This window comes from Eschrichtius robustus, chromosome 8 (assembly GCF_028021215.1).
Source record: "Eschrichtius robustus isolate mEscRob2 chromosome 8, mEscRob2.pri, whole genome shotgun sequence".
Classification (NCBI taxonomy): Eukaryota; Metazoa; Chordata; class Mammalia; order Artiodactyla; family Eschrichtiidae; genus Eschrichtius; species Eschrichtius robustus.
In genome coordinates this window covers 115,707,596-115,729,901 of record NC_090831.1, presented here as the reverse complement: position 1 = coordinate 115,729,901, position 22,306 = coordinate 115,707,596, and the positions used below count along the sequence as shown (strand labels likewise).

Sequence of the window (22,306 nt, the reverse complement as noted above, 5' to 3'; positions counted from 1 at the left end):
ATCTCAGTGTTTCAGTTCCCTGAATGTCAGGCAAGATGAACCTGGTTCGGTAACAGTTTCTCTTCATCTGGATATCTGGCTCTGTGCTAACCTGAGAATGAAGCTGTTACATGGAACTCAATCATGTGAGCCAACAGACCCTTCCTTGTGTAAGGCTGTTTGAGTTGGATCTTCTGTTACAAGCAGCCAACAGTATCCAGGTAAAGGAGTGCATTGTGTTTGGGACCCTAGGAGCCTCTCCCAAAGCATTATCTGCAGATTCTGGTGCTGGCACTTCCTATATGGCCTCACCTTGCTGGATCCTTGACTGAGAGCCCAGTTCTGTGTGTCTGAATGCCTTGCTTTCAGCCGGAACCCTGCATGCTGGCATGTAGTTTGGTCTGACCCTAGGTGTGCTTGTAGACCCAAAACCTCTGACATCCTGGTTTCTGCTGGTACCTGGGGAACATGTAGGTACACCTCACAGTTCTGAAACATCTGCTGCCCTCAGTACCTCACAGAGCCCTGCTCACCTGTGGCCCCAGCACCACTCTACTGGTAGTCCCATGCCTAGCCCCCCTAGTCTGCCTCTGCCATCAAACCCCTGTTCTCGGCCCTCTCCTACCTTTCCCAACTCTGCTGAAGGTGAGATTTTTTTTTTTTTTTTCTTTTCAAATTGCAACAGGCAATGAAAAGCAAGAACTTAGTATTTATTGCATTATTTATACCCTGGGAAAATCTGAATACCAGTCGTCAAGGTATAATGAATAATGGATGTAAATAGCTTTTTTCCAGATAGGAGAAACAGACAAGAATTTTCCCCCCAAAATATCAGTATAGCATATTGTGCTGGATCAAGGTTCTGAAGATACTCAGCTGCACCAGACCTAAACCTAAGAGATGCGAGGATGGTGTGGGGGTGGGGGAGGCACTCAGGAAGCTCAGGGCAGCAGCTAATTACCAACTGAGGGGTGTGTTTCAATGGCTTAACAACCTGCATAGGTGTACCTGTACTTATCAGTTGAGTATCCACCTTAAATGTGCATACTTTTATTAAGTTATGTAATATTTGGATCTTTAATGTTAAACCCTGTAAGTACTTATGATTTTAAACTATCACCAACATTTGTTTATAAAAACTTACAATGATGGGCTGTTACCTAACACTACCCTTTTGAAAAGATACCATATTGAATGACATACTACATTTCTCACAATGAATGACAAATTATTACCTTGAATGACAAAACTGTAATGCATGCTGGGCTCTGGCTCAAAGGGCTAATGTTGAAAGCTGTTATGAAATTGTATATGAAAGTAGGCTCTTAAAATGGAACTTGGAGGGTAAAAATACCAGGAACTTGATAAATCAATCCTAAAACTAAGGTTTAACTTTTTATCAGAAAGGTAAGAAAGTCTTACTGGGAAAAAACAAGTCTCCTTACAAATGGAGGGTTTTTTTCTTTTGAGTTGATACCGTTGATACAGCTCAGCAATGCAGCTTTGGGGAAAATGCTTGCTGACAGTGAAATGAGGGTCTCAAATAAAATTTTTTTTTTTTTTTTTTAAATTTTTGGCTGCGTTGGGTCTTTGTTGCTGCGTGCAGCCTTCCTCTAGTTTTGGCGAGCGGGGGCTATTCTTCGTTGCAGTGCACAGGGTTCCCCTGTGGTGGCTTCTCTTGTTGTGGTGCACAGGCTCTAAGCGTGTGGGCTTCAGTAGTTGTGGCAGGCGGGCTCAGTAGTTGTGGCACATGGGCTTAGCTGCTCCTTGCCACGTGGGATCTTACCGGACCAGGAATCAAACCCATGTGCCCTGCATTGGCAGGCCAATTGTTATCCACTGTGCCACCATAAGTCCCTAAAATGAGGGTCTTATTGAAGGAAAATACTTAGCATAACATCCCCAGAGGATCAAATGTTCTTGTAAATGTGACCAAACTTTCTCTAAAGATAACAAAAAAATACCAAACTGTGTATGAGAGATAACTTTAGGGTTATTCTAACTCAGAATGGTTACCCCGGCTCAAGGATGACTATCAAAAATGTACATTTACTCTGAAGTCCAAATACTAGTAGTGGGACTTCCCTGGTGGTGCAGTGGTTAAGAATCTGCCTGCCAGTGCAGGGGACACGAGTTGGAGCCCTGGTCCAGGAAGATCCCACATGCTGCGAACTAAGCCCACGCGCCACAACTACTGAGGCCTGCGTGCCTAGAGCCCATGCTCTGCAACAAGAGAAGCCACTGCAATGAGAAGCCTGTGCACTGCAACAAAGAGTAGGCCCTGCTCGCCACAACTAGAGAAAGCCCGTGCGCAGCAACGAAGACCCAATGCAGCCAAATAAATAAATAAAATAAAAACAAAAATACTAGCAGTATCTAAGCCACAGAATTGTTCTAAAAGGATCTTTTAAAATGGGGTTATTCAGTTCAGGAACATGCAGGTGAGGTGATCCACCATGGTGCCCAGCCCCTGGATGATGATGATGTCCTTCACTGGCTACTGCTGACCTGTTTGTTGGTGGCCACTTAGATATGTGGTATTTAAGTCCACATATATCACTATGATGGGTCAGGTTCCAGACAGCCTTCCTTGCACCTACCAGCTTAACCTTTTGGACCTCACTCCACACCCTAAGGTACTAAGTCTAAAGTGCTTTTAAGGATTGAAGAGAACAGCCCAGACCACTAGAAACAAAGTAGATAACAAAACAATTTCTGAGCAACCAAAAATAAATGGGTACTGATGCAGCTGGGTCTCAGATAAAACTTTGTATGAACTGAATATGTGGAACCAAATATGGCAGGAAAACCTCATTTAATGAGGCACAACTTGGTAAACTGGGAACTTGAGGTTTGTCCCCTTTAGATGTAAATCTGATGTCACTTAAAATGATTAGTTTCAGTTTCTGAGGCTTACATTCCTGTCACATCAAATTTGTTAAACTTACGGAACTAAAGATAGAAATAGTCCTTGAAAGCATCTTAACTATACTCACTCACAGACCCTTATTTCATTTCATTATATTCTTGTTTTTCAAGAATCGCAAGTTTTAACTACTGTTTAAACACGAGTGGGTATATAGCTTTTCAATGTAGAAATCGTCAGTCTCATTACACTGGTTACACCATGTTTTTATTTCAATTTGCTCAATGTGAAGAAAAACAAAACAAACAAACAAACTCAATTTCTTCTGCAGGTCTGGTCCTTCTCGACAGCGGTTGTTACAGACAGTCCTGAAGTAGCTGGAATATAGCCAGCAAGGGCCCAGGTGGAGCAACAATTCATCTTGAATCTGTAAGTATATGTTTATTTCCTTTGGTGCCTTGCACAGTAAGGCACTATTAGTAACAGAATAGAAATGGCCACAGCAAGTAGTTCTAGTGACAATTTACTAGACAAGTTACAGTTTAATGATGGTGGTGGTGATTTTCATTTTATTTTTTACAATAAGGGTGTAATCTTTATACTTCACACACACAAAATAAAACAAGAAGTGCTTATGAAAGAGTCCCTGCCCCCACCCCCCATCTCAAAACATCCTGAACGTAGCTATTCAATAGAACAGAAAAATCAAGACATGTTTGATTTCAAAATTTCAATAAAAAAGCAAAGCATGTAATGCAACAGCTGTTCAACATCCCACTCTAAAATAGGCACCGTTAGACAAACAAAACTCCCAGTATTTTAAATTTCTCCGGCACACATTCCAGTATAAATGTTCTGAATTGTAATCAGCTAGTAATTAATAATGGGAATAGAACCTTAGAAGAGAAGTTATATTGCTTCCCTGCACCCCTTTCTCTTACAATTAGAGGGTAGAGGTATCAGGGGATACAGAGTCAAAGGAAGAAGGATTAAAAAGAAATTCCCAAAGTTGCTGTTTTTTTGGACGAGAAAGGAAGACAGCATTTTACAAATGTTCAAAAAATCCCAAGGCAAGTAAGTAACACAGTTCATTCACTATCACTCCTACTAGAAAGAATAAAGACATCAGCATCTCATTATATAAAACTGTACTTTCAGAAGTGTATTACAAGTTCACCAGAAACTATGGATGTAGTTTTAGGCTTCATCAAAGAAAACAAGTTCAGATCAAGTTAGATGCTATACACCTAGCCTAGCTGGATCGGTGTCTGGAACTGCTCACTGTGTCACCCTGAACAGCTGTAAACTAAACAATAGTATGTAACTCCAGAGGAAGCTTAAGGATTGAGGATATGTACACAGCTAATTATATCTCCCCTGCTTCGCGCTCTTCAGAGCTCCTCCTGTCTTCTGATCTGCCATTAGCGCTCTCATAGGACCGCTTCTTATCTTTTCGATCTCTGTCACGAGGTGATCTGTCTCTTGAATTCCTGTCTCTGTCACGTGATGCTAAGTCTTGTTCTCTGAATCTCTCTTTTGAGGATCTGAAAAATATTAATTTGAGGAGCAAAATGTGTTGGGAAACCCAAAATCCAAATGAAAGAATCGGATAAATATTAAGGTACTGATTAGCTGAAGATATACAGAATGCATCCAAGAAAAGAGCACTACTGTATTTGAGAAGGGTACTAAAACAAGGAGATGGCTGAAGACAAATAGCTAAGGGTCAAAAACCACAAGCCAAAATGATTTACAGGACATTCTCATTATCTTAGAGGCAACCCTAAAGCTTCTCCAGTTCATAGCAAACAAACAAACATATTTAATATAAAAATAATATATAGACAATACCTTGAAGATGTTATCCAATATTTTAAGAATATATATAATAGAATGTAGATTCCCAATCAGATGGAAATCAGTGGCTTAGGACAGGGGTCAGGAACCCTTTTCTCTTTGCTGTCTGCCCAGAGGGATAAATATTTTAGGTGTTGCAGGTCATGTGAGTGTGGTATACTCTTCCTTTTCTTTTTGTCAATCCCTTAACAATATAAAAACCATCATCCATAGCTCCCTGGCTGTATAAAAACAGGCTGTGGAGCCACATTCGGCCTGCAGGCAACAGTTTGCCAACACTCAGGTAAGAGAACTACTCAATGATATGGCTTTAAGCAACCATTTATTATTTTAAAACTCTGCTTTATTCCTGCTGAGTTAGCTCATTCAACCGACAGAAAAAATTCAGAAGACAGGAAGATGATCAATCACACTGTAATAAATCTTGATTAACCATAACTGTTTAATACCACCTTTCCATTCCCATACCCAAGTCAGGAAGAAAGGTAATAAGCTCATACCAGAGATTCAATCAAAAGGAAACCCAAAGGACATTAGGGGATCAGAATTAATATGGAATCTTCTATACCTTCAACATCTAGAATAAATCAGTAACATATTACATTTATTTGGTTCTTCACAGGTGACATGGTACTTTTTACATAACTCTCTCACTTAACCCACGTTCAGAATTACGATCTGAGGTCTGATTAAGTAACACTTTCAACTTCTAAGGCAGGGGAAAAAGTACTAACCTACTACCCAGTTTTAGAAATACAGTTAAAAAGGATTAAACCAAAAAGGTTGAAAGATTTAAATGTCAACTTCTGGCATTCTACTTAATTAAGGTTTTAATAAGCTTAATTTTAAAAAAACGTGTTAAATCATACAGTGCACATTCCTATCCATGTCTTTGTAGGAATGGAATATGAAGAGAGACGATTGAGATGATGCCTAAGAATAAGGACATGCATTGCTGGTAAGTCCCAGAGAAATAATAACAAACTCTAAAGTATCAACTAGTATTTTGCCAGAGATTACAGTGTCCTTATTACAGAAGCAGTTTTCACTCAGTATTTCACTCAAACTACCAATAATCCTGATGAAGCAGGCACCCTTCTACTAAGTAGATAAGGAAGGACAGGAGGGGTAATTAGATAATTTGGCCAAGGCCACTTTCATCCAAGTAGTCTGACTCTGAAGTCTGCACTGTACGTGTCTGAACACAGCAGGCAGCAGAAAAATGCAAACGGTCCTCATTTACCAAGGGTAACTGTTACCTGGAAAGGCCACAAGCAGAAATCTACTTATATTGGAGACCAGTATCTCACAGTTGGAGCAGGAGAACGGCAAGTTATAAAATAAAAGACCTTTAACTGGGGCTTACCTTGAAATTTAAACTTAACTACTATGTAGCAATAACTTGATATTCTCTTTTATACAGTAAATGTAGACTGTAGTAGCAACTGTCTGCTAATTTTTGGCAAAAAAACAAAATATTGCTTTGCTTTGAAAAAGTAATTTGAGTTTCAAGATTAGAAATGCTCTTGAGAACAGAAATAATTTTACAAAAATATAATCCTCTTTATTAACAACATGCTGAAAATACTAGATGAGGGGGTGTCAGGCGGTATGGTGGAAAAATTTCCTATATATCTTCACTAACGGAGGAAACATTAGGGACTAGGTCCCAGAAGAGGAGACTTCATGCCCATCTCTCCATCCCCACCACCAAAAACGACATTTAAGAGTTCAGAGACATCAGAAAAAATGACAGGTAGCCAAGCTGCCAAGAGAAATTATCTAGACCTATCAATCAACCAGCAAAATGAGTCTTAAAATTTACAGTGCAGGTAAGATTCGTGAAGAATTTTTTTAAATGTATTTTTCTGGACACTGTACTGTGTGCCTCGTTTTAAGAATGAGATAAGTGGCCTAGAATCACACTATGCAGAGCTCTGCCCTCATAAATTCCCTGCTCATTCTCTGCATTTGCCTATAATACCCAGTAATATCTTTTTCCTACCTGGTTTTACCAATTCGGATTATACCCACTCTAGGTTTTAGGCTATTCCCTGAAGCCATTTTTTTTTATTACTCTACTCTGGTACTTACTTCCCTCATCTAAGCTCCTGTATTATTTACTCTGATATCGAGTTTAGCACTTTGTTAGTGCTCATTATTGTCAAAGATGTTATTAGTCCTGTGTCCTAACTCACTTGAATAAAGCTGCTCAACTACATTATACTTATTTTTTTTACTAGGCCTAATACAGTAGAAAGTATACAATTATTACTGATTTAAAGTCACCTGAAGAACTACTTGGTTTTCTAAGAGAGAGTGGAACTTAAATGTTCTCACCAAAAACAGTAAAAATATATGTGAGGTGATGGAGGTGTTGTTAACTAACTAGATGGAAGGAATCCTTTCACAATGTATATGTAGAGCAAATTACCACAATGCACACTTTACACGTCTTACAACTTACTTTGTCAATTATGCCTCAGTAAAGCTGGGGGTTGGGGAGGAAACCTACTTGGAACAAGGCAAGAATATAAGGAATAAATAAAAGAGCCTATTATATCCAATGCAGTTTGTGAGCAGTTTCGGGGAATGGCTAGCTGAGGGGGGGGAGAAAAAAAAAATCTGCAGAAAGCTGTTAAAAATTTATCACGGACTTTATGTGGAGTAATCCATAGAAAACTTAAGATTAGTAGATACTAGGCACTCAAAAAATGTTTCTGTTCCACAGAAATGGCCTGGCTTAAGGGCCATAATGGGACCTGAGAAGTTTGGGGAGCTTGGTCTATACAGACCGTGAGTGCTCAAGGCTCCACCACATTCTAATCCTTTGTCCTGATTAGATATTCAAGTCCTTAAAACATACCTCACCCTGGGTCTGCTCTCCTTGCACGTTTTGAATTTTCATGCCAATGATGTCTAACTTCCTTAAAATTCTGAACCTGCCCTGCCAAACTAACTGTATATAACAACGCATATCTATAGTGCAGAATAAACAAGAATATACTGAATGTGTCTGCTCTGAAAAAGTACACCAGCTCAAAGAAGTTTAGAAAACAGTAAGTCAGACAACTCTTAATGAAAGGACTTCTCAGAGTCCCTAATTTACCAATACATACTGGAAAAGCTCTAACAGTATTGGTACCTAAAATTATTTGCCCATAAAGTACTTCTTCCCAAGACACACTAAGCAGAGAAAAGCAATAACCTCTGCACACACTGGTTCCAATTTCTTACTCTTGCTCGTAAGTATATTCTTTCTGAACTACCCATATAATCAGGAAAAAAATGTTATACACTCACACACAAATGTGTACAAATTAGCAGATGCCAAGTTCAAACCCCTAGTATTCCAAATCTAAACTGTAAAGGTAGTTCCATATCCTCCTATGGACCTCAGTACCTCCTCCTGGATCGCTCTCTGCTCCTGTCTCTAGAACTGTGCCCACTTCTCTGGTGGCTGCGGCTGCGACTACGGCTGCTGGAGCGGGACCTGTGGCGATGGCGTTTCTCCCGGGATTTGGATCGAGTTCTCCTTTTCCGTTCCCGTGACATGGAGCGAGACCTATGTCTGCGATGCTCTCTGGACCTGGATCTACAAAAGATATTTAGATTTTAGCTTTGCTGGCACTGCATTTCTCATTTACTAAAGCCTCCTCTTTAAAGAGAAACTATCCCTCAGTAGCCTTACTTAATGCCAATACTATTTCAAATCAGCTAAATCTACGCTAAAATGAATTGCTGGTATATTAATAACTACATACTAGAATTTTGAAATAAAAATTAAACATTAGTTCTCAGAGGTCAATCAGTGTTGTATAAATTTACATCAGGAATATTCTTTATGAAGGAAACAATCTGTAACACTACTACATGCCAGGGATTGTATTATCTAGGTGCTTTATGGACTTAATTTCATTTAAACGTCTAAGATTTTTAGTACACTTTAGAAACAAAGTATGTACCTGATGAACATGGAGAGAAAGGAGACACATGAGAAAGAATATTGTTTAGGATAAAGTTACTAACTGGCTGAATTGGAAACGTTATATGACCATTGAAATAAGTTTAAATGCCTTGTCAGTGTAATCAAAACACAGTTAAGACAGCTCTCTATTCAAGTAGTACATAATTTATTTGGGAGAAAAAAATAATTAACATGCATAAATCATTTTAGAGAACTTAAACTGCAAAAAAAAAAAAAAAGTATTTACAAGTATGTAGGTGTACAGAGAAGGAAAAACACTTCTGTAGCCTCCACTGGGTCACAAAACTAACTTGTGTATTGTGTCTGCGGCCAGGGTGGGGATGGCATATATAGAGGACGTAAAACATTCGAGGGAAAACAACAGGGAAGAAAGGTATGAATTTTGTTAATAGCAACTTTAAAAGTGATGGAAACATTCTAAACTGGATTGTGACAGCTGTACAACTTTAAATTTACTGAAAATCATTAACCAGCACACTTAAATGGGTAAACTTATGGTATGGTGTGTAAATTAAACCTCAGTAAAGCTCTTTTAAAAATTTTAAGTCACTTTAAAGAATGAGGTACTTAATCAAATTATGAGAAGAGTAAGTTCAAAAGCACATTATTCAGATGATGTAATTTACAAACTGAGTTTATTTTCAAATGATTATCTTGTTAACGTTTAAAACTATTCAGCTTATATCAACATTATATTCAAAGAAAGGACATACTGTGGACCTAGTATCAACCACAGCTGAATAGAGTACTTTCACAATTAAATATTTCTGAAAAGAAACAGAAGGAAAAGATAAAATTCATTCCATACAAGTTTTTATCAAATGATATTTTCTTTTAGCACTCACTTTGAGCTATTGTAACAAATTATTTCTCCCAACGTGTGATTTCATTTTACTAGATTACACAATAATTGTCTAGTAAAACCATTTACTGGGTGTCTACTGCACTGCTCTAGGTACTGGGGAGACTGAGCAGCAAATAAAGCAAAGTCCTTAACCTCAGGGAGCTTATACTCCGGAAAGAGGCCTACACAGCTATGCAGGCAGTAAATAAAGATAGGTCAGGGAATAAAGAAATGATATAGGGCTTCCCTGGTGGCGCAGTGGTCGAGAGTCTGCCTGCTAATGCAGGGGACACGGGTTCGTGCCCTGGTCTGGGAAGATCCCACATGCCGCGGAGCAACTAGGCCCGTGAGCCACAACTACTGAGCCTGCGCGTCTGGAGCCTGTGCTCCGCAACAAGAGAGGCCGCGACGGTGAGAGGCCCGCGCACCGCGATGAAGAGTGGCCCCCGCTTGCCACAACTAGAGAAAGCCCTAGCACAGAAACGAAGACCCAACATAGCAATCAATCAATCAATAAATCTTTAAAAAAAAAAAAAAATTGCTATACAGAACATCTTTAAAAAAAAAAAAAAAAAAGAAATAATGATATATTAAGAAGGGTAAAAATGCAGAACGAAACGAGGTGGTCATCTTTTGTATCGAATAGGCAGGAAAGGCTTTTCTTATAAAATCGCATTTAAGCAAAGATGAAATGAAGTAAGGAAATCAGCCAGCTCAGAGAAGACTGCTTCAGGTAGAGGGAACATGGGTGCAAAGGCCCTGAGGTGACAGAAAGTTCAACATGTCAAAAGAATAGAAGAAACCCTTTTGGCTGCAATGAAATTAGCAAGGCAGAGTAGCATCAGGAGTCTAACAAGCAGGGTGACCGAGTACTTTGTCATTCAAACCGGGATGCGCTCAACATTAAATTACACAGAGGCAAAGGGGGCGCTATGAATGAACATGCTGAGACAAGACATAAACTGTAACTACCCTGGGGCACACTGATCACTCCACTTAAAGCCGTGGTGAGGGTTTCAACTTCTCCTGTGAATGAAATGGAATACCTTTAGAGGGTTTGAAGACAGGGCTGATATGACTTATCTCACTTTTTAAAGAACTCATTCTGGCCGATGTGTAAAAAACAGACTGAGGTGAAGGAAAGTGGACAACAGAAATAGAAATTAAGAAATTGCTTAAGAGGCTATTGTAAATAGTGAGGTAAGAAGTGGCTTGGACTAGAGTAGTAGAAATTAAATTTCTGGCCTGAATATCTAAAGATGTTCTATGTACAAAGAGTTTACATCTCTCTCCAACCAAGGGAGAAGCTGCATTAACCAACTGGTAAAAGAGGACAGTGTCATCATTTAATATCTCTACTTCTCAGCCTGGACTGAAAAACTCAACAACAATATAAATTAGCTGACACAACTGGTCCTGTTTAATGCCTTAGTGTTTTAGTGTTTTAAGCAGAAATACTGCTGAAAGATGCTAAAAAGTAGTAAGGGACATCTAATAGAAACATAAGGTTTTTGTTTCGTAACAACAAATGCTCTAGTTCACAGGGAAAAAGTTCTTGGGAAACAGTTACTCTTCAGAGTCAAGAATACTCGGAAGGTTTCAAAAAACAAGATGTGATTTGAATAAGAGGAATGGTAGGATTTGAAAAAAATGAGAAAGGGCATTCTGCGTAGGCATGGACTCACGAGAAAGGCTCAGGGGACTTCCCCTGGGGACGCAGTGGTTAAGAATCCGCCTGCCAATGCAGGGGACACGGGTTCGAGCCCTAGCCTGGGAAGATCCCACATGCCGCGGAGCAACTAGGCCCATGAGCCACAGCTACTGAGCGTGCGCATCTGGAGCCCGTGGTCCGCAATAAGAGAGGCCGCGATAGTGAGAGGCCCGCGCACCACGATGAAGAGTGGCCCCCGCTTGCCCCAACTAAAGCCCTCGCACAGAAACAAAGAGCCAACACAGCCAAAAATAAATAATTAATTAATTTTAAAAAACACAAAAAACAAACCCAAAAAAAGCCCACAAATATTAGTGCCAAAGGTCAAAACAAAGTGTTATCTTGTCCTCTTCCTCTTTTAAGGCTGTAAAATGCCCCTTTAAAGCTTTTTGGGATCACTGTACAAGGGGAGAAGTAATAAACTCAAAGTCTAGATTGGGTGCAAACTAAACATTTTAGTTTCCCCCTTAATTAACTCACCATGGATATCCTCATTCAAAATGTATCCAACTATTTATTTATATTTTGAACAGGTACAACCTCTTAGAATGTGTTTCTTAGATGTACCACACAAACTGATTTTTTAAAATAAATCCTGTCACATGTTTACTCTGAGCTTCTAAAGATTTTAATAAAATATTCTGAAATATTTTTAGCTTTCTCTATAACTCCAGGGCACTTTGTGATTTTACTCTGATAAAACTAATAGTAGCTCATGAGTATCTTCTGACCAGCTTCTCAAATGACACTGCTCAAATGTGAGCTACAAAAGAATTAAGAGCACTAATTATATTAATTCTCATTCATTTTAAAAAAGATATTTAATCTATAAAAACTACCTTTGGAAAACACAGCTTCACAACTTATCTTGTATAATACCTACCTTTTAGGATTCTTGCTATGTGATCGAGACCTAAAAAAAAAAATATCTATTTTTAGAAAAGTAACTATAAAAAAGGAAGAAAAGGTACAATGTACTGTTAAAATTACATCCTCATTTCTAATTTTTATATTAATTTTATAAATATAAGGCTTGTATGTATGTACACAAATTTTTCCAAAAGGCACCACAAACTTTACAGACTTCCCCACTTTGGCATACCCCTTAACTAGGCTGCCTGGCTCTAAAAAAAAGAATATGCTCCTAGAGGACTAAAACACAACACAACTCACTAAATCTCCAAAAACCACCTCCCAACCTGGAAAAAATTCTTTGTTATTTGTATCTCTGTCACTTCTTCTTTCCCTCTGGGAACAGAATAAAATTTCTAATCTATGAGACAATACTTTGTAATTATCACCTCATACTATAATCCCTAGAACACTCAATTCAATCTTACAATGTTTCTTAATATGACACACAATACTCTTACATAAAGTACTCTTCATATTTCCTAGCACACAATTAAAGCTCAACAGATAGTAATAGCTAATATTACGGTTACCAGGAAGTCACAGGGGGTTTTTGGTGGAGAATATATACCATGGTTGCAGCATGACTTCAGATTCAGCCTGACGTAAATCTTAACTGTTTCCATCACTCACTATCTGTGTGGCCTGGGCAGATTATGTATCTTCCCTCAGCTTAGTCCGTCATTTGCAAAAGAGGGATAGTAATAAAAATTTCACAGGGGGCTTTCAAGTATTAGATGAATATAGGTAAATTCTTAGTGCAGTGGCTGACACATAATAAGCATCAAGTGACAGTAATTTTTATCATTATCCTTTTCAATACCATAGTTGGAATCCCATTTTGTGTGCCATTTTGTACTTACTAGTAATTTCCTCATCTTCCATACTTAGGTCCTCAAGTTCACAGATAGTTTTAAAAAAATTTTTTTTAAACATTTCTGAAACAGTGTTAACATTTTATAACCAATGTTAAAGGCAATTTGCCATTTGTCATTAAAGGAGAAAGATGTGATGTACTTTCTCATTATCTTTACATATGTGAAAATGTAGTCCTGCAAAGAATTTTTTTTCTCATTTGACTATCACCTCAGTTGAATAGTTTATACTAGTGGCACTATATTCTGTTGAATTTTAACTTAAACTGAGATTTCAAATACCATTCATATTGTCTTAAATATTACAATACCGGGCAATATTCCCACAGAAACTTAGTATACACAAAAGAGAACAGAGATAAAGCTCTGAGGTAAAATTTACCAGTAAACAAAGAACATATGTATCAACGGAAGAATGACAGCAGTTCCTCTAAACAGGAACATGTCCATATGTAGCTTTGTTTTGTTTTGTCATTACAGTGCAAAAAGATTACCTGTTACAAGCCATGTAACACAAATGAAGTCAGTTTAAATGTCTTGAAATAGACTGAGTGTAACATGATCAAAGCTTGGAAGAAGTTGACATAACCTAGTCCCGTATTATCAAAGATTTTAATTAATTTAGGGACATCTGCTGAAGAGAAGGTATTTAAATTTCAGAGATACGTAACACAATTAAGGGAACACTATTAAGTTAGAAATACAGGTAAATGTTTTGTGGCATACCCCTCCATCTGAAAATTGCTGAATTTATAAACATGATGCCACACAACTTGCTGCCAATGGGTAAAGGTGACCCAGAACGTGTAAACATTCTAAATATGAAGAATATGATTTTATCAACTAATATGTCAATATAAAAAGAATTGTGCACATTTAGCTATTAATAAATGAATAAAAATTTTAATAGTTTATAGCTCCTAAATTGAAGAAATACAGACTCAAAGTACAATGTAAAATAATCAATGAAGGAAGCGGACAAAAAAATACCCAAACCTTCTATCAACAAGTATGTATCATAAAACAGTTCCATGCCAGCCTGGTACAAAGCTAGCCCATTATGAAAATCAGAGGGCTAGAAAAGGGCTTTGTTATAAATCTTACTAAACATACAGATGTGTGAAGCAATCTTTATTCCCTCTTCCATACATTTTGAAGGAAATCTCCTTAACTTAAACAGCCATAAGTTAACATACGTGAATAAACATTGTTTCACATGGTAATATTTTTAAGAGTAAACAGAAATTTCTCATGTCCAGATTTATTAACATCTAAAACCTTGCATAATCACATCTCTTTTTAGAACCAGGGATGTTCAGCTTCAGATACTTGGACTACTCAATTAATTACTCCATACCTCCTCAGCTTCTCCCTTTCTTCTCTCTCCCTTTCTTCTCTTCTTTTCAGGCGTTCCTGGTTTCTTTTCTCCTGCTTCTCAGCTACAACTCTCTTAAAAAACAATGACAGTTCAAATAATACTAAATGAGAAGCATTATTTACTGGGCCCATTCTTAGTGAGCATTATCCTAAACTTTACCATATCTAACATTACAAAGTTTTTAATAAAAATTCATTTTGAAGTTTTGCCAGGTATAATCATTAAGCTTACAAGTCTGGTTTCCAAACTCCTTCCCCCCCTCCATATAAAATTTCATGTTTCTCCATGACTTCTTAATATTTCAAAGTCACTTTCACGAGATTTTTCTCCTCTTAACGTCTTCTAAATTCTAAACTCTTCAAAGATTTCCAATATAGAGATGTCTTCTGTCGACTTCTAGTTACAATCCTGAGGCTGCTGCTTTTAAAAAGTACCAGTGAAATGCTAAACAGTTCTGTTGCTACGTCTGTATTTGCAAAGGTTCCCAATTAGGTACCATTTTTGAGTTTTAACTTCAAGCCAGACAATCATTTGCTATAGTGAAACTCTTTTTGTAATTTCAAAAAATTTACCCACGGTCATCCTAGCTACTCCAAATACTGAGATGAGCTCACAGTTAACTACAAATATGGAGACGTGTCTAGGTGATTCTGATTCCACATTATTTTAAATGTCAAACTGTGGATCCTGGGTTAATTTCAGTGATAACTGCACAAAAAGTCACCTCCCAGTGTTTACCATCTTTGAGACAGTCCTCAATTCATGACAAAATGCTACAGTGCCACCATTTTTTTAAAAACTAGCCACATCAGATTGCTGAAAAGTAAATTGATCCTTTCCATTGACTCTGCTTATGTTCACCTCTTTAGAAATATCCTTTTTTTGTGTTTGCTTATCTTCTCAGAACTCAGCAGATGAGTAAGAGCTGTGTTGCCTTTCTCACAACAGCCTATATATTTAAGCAACAGTGATTGTTCTTTTTAAAAAAATAGGTTTCTAAGTCCTTTCTGAAATGGGGGCAAAAGCATAAAACTAGAGGTCCTACAGTTTGCTATTTAGTGAACTGCAAAATATTTAAAATAAATATTGGATCATTTTTTCAATCTTCCTTTAAAGTAAAAATATTATCATATTAAATTACTCTTCGTTTTATTAAAAAAATAAAGTATCACTGGAAATTTTAGGCATTATTTTAGAACCCAGTTTGCAAGGTTCCTCCCTAATTCAACATCGTATCCAAGACAAAATAGTACCTCCTCCCAGAATAAGAGGATTTTTAAAGTCTGTTTCTCAGATATCATCCATTAAACAAGCTGGTATTTCCATTTACAATCCTACACTATTCGGTATGAATTGTTAACAGAATCACAGTTAAGAATAGTCCTGAATCACAATCAAGAATATTACACAGAAAGACAACTTACACAGATCAAAAGAATGAGTGGCTATATTGGATAAAGTGAGGGGTCTTAATTTACCAATGTACCTTTAATTCTTCAAGCTTCTCTCTTATTTCAATAAATCCCAGGTGCAGTTTACCCCCAAAATGATCAGCCAGTCGCCTGTCATTATCATGAAGACCTAAATAGGCAGAGCAAACTTCACAGACTCGAAGTTTCTGCTGCTGGAAACTGGAAGCTGGCATAGAATTCCGATAAACTTCCTAAACAAAAGTGACAGAAATAATGTTCATATAAACCACATTAAAATCATACAATTACACAAAATACACTATGTTTATACCAAAAATGTTTCTAATGAACACACAAAAGCATGACTATTTTGTCACGAATATTATAGACTCCCCAGTACCCCGATCCTCTGTCCTCGGGACTTCTCCACTGGAAATGAAAGATCAGAGCCTCTTTTGTCAAGAAATACCATAACAATAACATGATACAACTTTCTTAAAAGGTTTTCTCAATGTTCTGTTTTCTATAATTTTCGTTAAAAGTGAGATGTAGCAACCCCAAAAGTATACATCAGTGAAGGATCAAGGAAGAAGCAGTCGCCCATGCTTGGGGAAAAGGAATGCATGTCTTCCGTACTATTACAGCTTCCTTCCACTGCCTTCTTGCCCACATATCATTTTCCCCCCTATGTAAATGCAGACAGGGCGTACAAATGATAAGACTTCCCATCAAACAGAGTAGCTCTAAAGACAAAGATGAAAGGTGTCTTACGGAGATTAAGATGTCTTGTACTCAAATCATTTTATTTATATTAAGTTCATTAATGAAGTAATAAATATTAGTGGATTTGCGTATCCACTCTACTCTTTTTCCTTATTAACAGAATTCTGATTTTTGTTTGAAGCAGCAGCATGGCCAGCTAAAAACATTACATTTCCAAGCTTCCATGTAGCTTTTGCTAAGGAGATGTAAGTGGACACTGCTGGACAGAATCTACAGGAAAATTCTTTAAAAAGGAGTCAACAGAGTCAGACGAAAATCATCAACAGCTGCTATAACCTGTGGATCAAGAAGCAATGGAAAACAGAATACTTACAATGTCAATACCAAGACACTTATTAATTACAAAAGGGAAACACAGTAACTTCACAGTGGAAAAATAGGTAACATCACCAGAAATGAACAAACCACTAACACATGCCTTTTGATAAGGCTGTAACATTATTTCAGTGGTATTCCTCTCAAAAATCTAATGAGAAAGAAATATTGGACAAATCCAAAGTGAAGGACATTTTACAGAATAACTAGCCTATACTTTTCAAAACTGTCAAGATCATGTAAGACAAAGACTGAGGTACCAGATTATATTAGACTAGAGAAACATAACAACTAAATGCAATACGTGATCCTGGACTGGATCTTAAACAAAAAAATTTTTCTTTTCTGAAAACGAACATTATTGGGACAACTGGTAAAAACTGAACAAACGCTTCAGATTAATTAATAGTACTGTATCAATGTTACGTCTTAATTCAGATAATTGTACTGTGGTTATATAATAAAATATCCTTGTTTTTAAGAAATACACATTGAAGTATCTAGGGATAAAGAGGCAGCATATTTATAACTTATTGTCAAACAGTTAAAATACACACACAAACACACACACACACACACTCATGTAGGAAGAAAATGATAAAGCAAATGTGGTAAAATGTTGAAGAGTCTGGGTGAAGGACGTAGGGGAATTCTTCACACGATGTTTTAACTTTTCTTAAAATATTTCAAAATAAAAAAATTTTAAAAAGGAAAACTGAAAGCACAACACACAAGACGAGTCAACTCAACTTTTGTGCCTTGTTATTCCTCCTCTTTCTACTTACGCATAGAGGAAAGGCTTTAGGCTTAGTGGCCATAGTGCTACCACAAACTGATAAGCATAAAGATGAATCCACATAGTAAGGATGGCTGAACTTAAAGCTAGAAGTAGCCTGTATGCTAGATGGCATCATGGAGCTACTGTACCAGCCCCAGGCTTCCTAACCTCAAGTATTTATTAAATGAGAAAAACAAAACCCTTCTTTGGTTCAGTCATTGTAAGTTAAGTTTCCTATTACGTACAGTTGAACACAATCTATAATAGGCAAGTAAACATTTTAATGCACTGTTCTAAGTAAAAATCAACTGATAGTACATAACAGGCTAACAATATTGAGCTACTGGGCAATACTAGTAAGTCACCAAGTGTACGTATATGAAGTTTTATGAATACTGCAACATATGGAAGGAAAGTAATAATGATTGCTGGCTTCATTACCCAAGAGCCTTCTGGGGAAATAAGCTAGCTATAAAATACTTTGTGTATTTTAAAATTCATAGTATTTATTTTCTGGATTGATATTAACTACATTTAAAGAAATCCTAATATTAAGACATTAAAACTATCTAGAATGGCTACTTGGTATATCTTTTCCCAGCCTAGAACCTTTAATCTGTGTCTTTGTATTTAGAGTGTGTTTCTTGTAGCTAGTATATAGCTAAGTCTTGTGGGGTTTTTTTGTTGCTGTTTTGTTTTGTTTTAAAGCTAGTCTCACAATCTCTGCTTTTTAATTGGATTGTTGAGACCATTTACCATTTAATGTAATTATTGGTACACTGGGTTTAAGTCTACCATCCCACTATTTATTTTCTATATGTCCAATCTGTTGTTTATTCCTTTTCTCCTGCCTTTCTTTTGGATTAAGTTATTTTTTTAGGATTCCGTTTTATTGCTACTATTAGTTATAACTCTTTTTTCCCCTCCAGTGGTTTCTCTAGGGTTTATAGTACACAACTTCAACTTATGAAGAAAGCTGCAGAGTCTTTTATTAACGTAAGATAAAGGAGATTTCAAAACAAGGGACATTAACAGGGACAGAGAATGACATGTCAAAATAATAAAGGGTTAAAATAATCAAAAGATACAACACTCCTAAATGTCTATTAGCCTAATAACAGAGCTTCAAAATAGAACAAAAACTGACAAAATGAAAAGCATAAATAAACAAATCCACAACTATAGAGACTTCAACACTCCTCTCATAGGCAGAAAACTCAATAGGATATAGAAGACTTGAAAAAATCTATTAACTATCTTGACTCAATTGACATTTATAGAACACTCCATTTAACAAGGCAGAATATCATTCTTTTCAAGTACAGACCATATGCAGGGCCACAAAACAAGTGTTGACATATTTAAGAAAACTGAAATCACACATATGTTCTCTGACCACAACAGAATTGAATTAAAATCATTAACAGAAAAAAATCTGAAAAAAAAAGACAAACCCAAATATGTAAAAACTAAACACATGCCTTCAAAACCCACAAGTCAAAAAAGAAATCACAAAGCAATATTAGCAAATACTTAAGAAATGAATGAAAATAAAAACACAACATATGAAAATCTGTTTCATACCTTCTAAGCTACCATCGTGCTTAGAAGAAAACTTACAGTATTAAATGGTCTAAAATCAATGATCTAAGGGGTGTGGGGAGGGAGGATTGGGAGCTTGGGATTAGCAGGTGCAAACTAGTATATATAGGATGCATAAACAACAAGGTCCTACTGTATAGCACAGGGAACTATATTCAATATCCTGTGATAAAACAGAATGGAAAAGAATATATATGTATAACTGAGTCACTCTGCTACAGAGCAGAAATTAACACAACATTGTAAATAAACTATACTTCAATAAAATTAAAAAATAAAAAATAAACCAATTATCTAAGCTTCTGCCTTAAAAGGCTAGATAATAAGAACAAATTAAACCCAGGTGTGATACAGTTAGGAACAACGGAGACTATGGTAAAGGGGAGAGTACACTTTCATTCAAAGGCATTCGATTTTCTAAAAAATATCAGGGGGGCCAAACAACATAGAACTTTGTCTGCAGGATATCAGATTTTGATCTGTGCTGTGGAGGAAGAATGAGAGGAGGCTCCCAATGTGTTAGCAGACTGTACTAAGTAAGAAGGGAGAATACTATAGTTGCATGCGCCATGGAGTAGGAGGTAGGGTATCATAGTGACCATGTATATGAAGACAGCATGTGTGTGGATTGTGTGTGAGACTGTTGTGTATGACTAGCTAGTTTAGTTAATTTCATTTACTAGTTATAAATTTCAACAGATCAATGACTCTAAATTCCAAAACAACCACTAATTTTGATATACAACCCATTAGTATGATACAAACTAGTTAAATATTTTTAAACTGGTTTAAATTTCCTTTAATAGTAATAATTTTTCAATAATTTCTAGTCAAATATATGTTCTTTAGGAAGTACAGATACTAAGGCTCTATAAACTACCATAAAGAATTTAGTTACCTCTGCTTCTCTTTTCTTTGCCCGTGCTTTCTCTACTTCATCCATTACTTTCTGGGATTCCTCCACATTTCCTTCAGCTCCTAGCTGTTCCACCTTAGCCAACAATTTACCGATTTCTTCATTTAACTCATGAACACGTTCTGCCTGGAGAGAATCAGAAAAGATCATGAATAAAAAGCAGAATGTACCAAAGTTCAAAATATTGCATAAATGCTCAGAAAAGACCTAAGTTATCTAAGGCAATATGAGTATAACTAATGCTTTCTGAGCATATCATAAATGAACTAGTGGGACATCAAGATGTTTTGAGCCTGCCTGCCTTTACTTCAGTGAATTCAGGGATACAATTGATCTCAATGTAACTATTACTTCTCAACCTCCGCTTTGGCAGTGCATTCCAAGTATAAGATACATTTTCGTCCACAATTTGGCTCTCTGTACCTTTCCAAACTATCTCTTTCTGTTTTCCAACTTCACAACAAATCTACACTTATATTTAGTTTCCCAAACTTACCCTGTTGTTTTCTTCCTCTGTGACTTGGCACGTACTGCTCCCTCTTCCTGCGATGTCATCCATTACCTCCCTTACCTGCCTAGTGTATGTCTATCTATTCAGTAAGATTCAACTCAAGAGTCTATTATGTGAAGCACTGACGAACAATCAATCACCACACCTTGCCCTCACTTAAGACACTTAAGCAGAGAGGGCCATACCCTCCTTTGTGCCATCTTTGTATCTTCTATGACCATTACTTTTATATATATCACACCACTTTAAAGATATCTGTATACCATTTTTGTATTTCCAATGCCCAGGAAATAGCATACACTCAAACATGAGTAAAAGAAACGAACTGGAGGATATTCTTTAAAGCAAAGATATGGCTTTAGAGTCCAATTGCCAAACCAATTACCAGCCATGCAATTTTGGCCATATTACGCAACCTGAATCTACTTCCTCATCTGAGAAGTACGGATAATCTCACAAAGTTGTGAGAAACGAGAAAATGTGCCTGTACATGCATGCAGCACATTACTGATATTCAGTATACAAGCATGGCACCCTTCTCTCTTAGTCCATGTCTTTCCATTAGGATTAATTCTTGCCTTGGGTTTTGATATGCCTCCTCCTCACCACCACCATCATCGTGGGAAGCTAGTTCATTCTTATTGTTTTAACGGCACATGACAACATAAACACAGTCTTTACTTTGGCTACAAAATAAGTACTCAGCCTGTGTGGCCAATAATATTAGTAAAGAAGTTTTTGTTTTCGCTTTTGGCTGCACTGGGTCTTAGTTGTGGCGTGCGGGCTCAGTCACTGCAGCACGTGGGCTTAGTTGCCCCGTGGCATGTGGGATCTTAGTTCCCTCACCAGGGATCAAACCCGTGTCCCCTGCATTGGAAGAAGGATTCTTAACCACTGGACCACCAGGCAGGTCCCGCAAAGAACGTTTTGATTTGAAATGGACATCCAGTCCCAACAAAGTAGTGTGCCAGTAATCTTTACTTCTTAAATTTACCTCAATCCAATATATTTGTCCCTCAAAGAAATCCCCAACTCTGTTATCATTATCCTACCACTTTTAACAAAATGATATTTTCTTTAAACACCTGCCACAGAATGATTGCATTAATGACCAAAACTCTTCACCCTTCCGGCATCTGTGCCCTTTGCTACGTAACTGAGTACCATCATACGCTGACTCTGAACCTGGCCATGTAACTGGCTTTGGTTAACAGGACGGTAGCAAATATGACATAAGGGAAGGCTTAAAAAGTGCTTGTATGACTGGGCTTGATACTTCTGCACCTCTGCTACCACCATGAGAACATGGCCAGGCTAGCCTTCTAGGCCATAGTTCAGCAGCCTCCAGCCGACTGGAAGACATGTGAGTGAGCCCAGCTGAAACAGGAATGACTGCCCAGTCAAGTTCAGCCTAAGTCACTGATTATAGACTCATGGGCTACATAAATATTTAATGTTTTAAGTTTTGAGGTAGTCTGTTAAACAGCATTTTTGTGGTGACAGATAACCAATACAATACTGTATAAATCAATACAGCTGGGGTCTAGCCAACACCTGTGGATCTCTTTCAACCATGAGA

General features: G+C 37.3%; 1 protein-coding gene across 10 annotated transcripts in view; it reads right to left on the bottom strand.

Moving 5' to 3' along the window:
* Nucleotides 1-3,090: 3,090 nt before the first annotated feature.
* LUC7L2 (LUC7 like 2, pre-mRNA splicing factor) overlaps nucleotides 3,091-22,306 on the bottom strand; it is a 56,654-nt gene continuing 37,438 nt past the window's right edge. For all 10 annotated transcript variants that reach the window (XM_068549547.1, XM_068549548.1, XM_068549554.1 and 7 more), the window contains 6 exons: nucleotides 20,199-20,342; nucleotides 15,897-16,073; nucleotides 14,390-14,481; nucleotides 12,129-12,158; nucleotides 8,106-8,297; nucleotides 3,091-4,389 (listed from right to left, as the gene is read on the bottom strand). In XM_068549547.1, coding sequence (XP_068405648.1) covers nucleotides 4,212-4,389; nucleotides 8,106-8,297; nucleotides 12,129-12,158; nucleotides 14,390-14,481; nucleotides 15,897-16,073; nucleotides 20,199-20,342 — 813 coding nt within the window. In that variant the 3' untranslated portion in view covers nucleotides 3,091-4,211. The remainder of the gene's footprint in view (nucleotides 4,390-8,105; nucleotides 8,298-12,128; nucleotides 12,159-14,389; nucleotides 14,482-15,896; nucleotides 16,074-20,198; nucleotides 20,343-22,306) is intronic.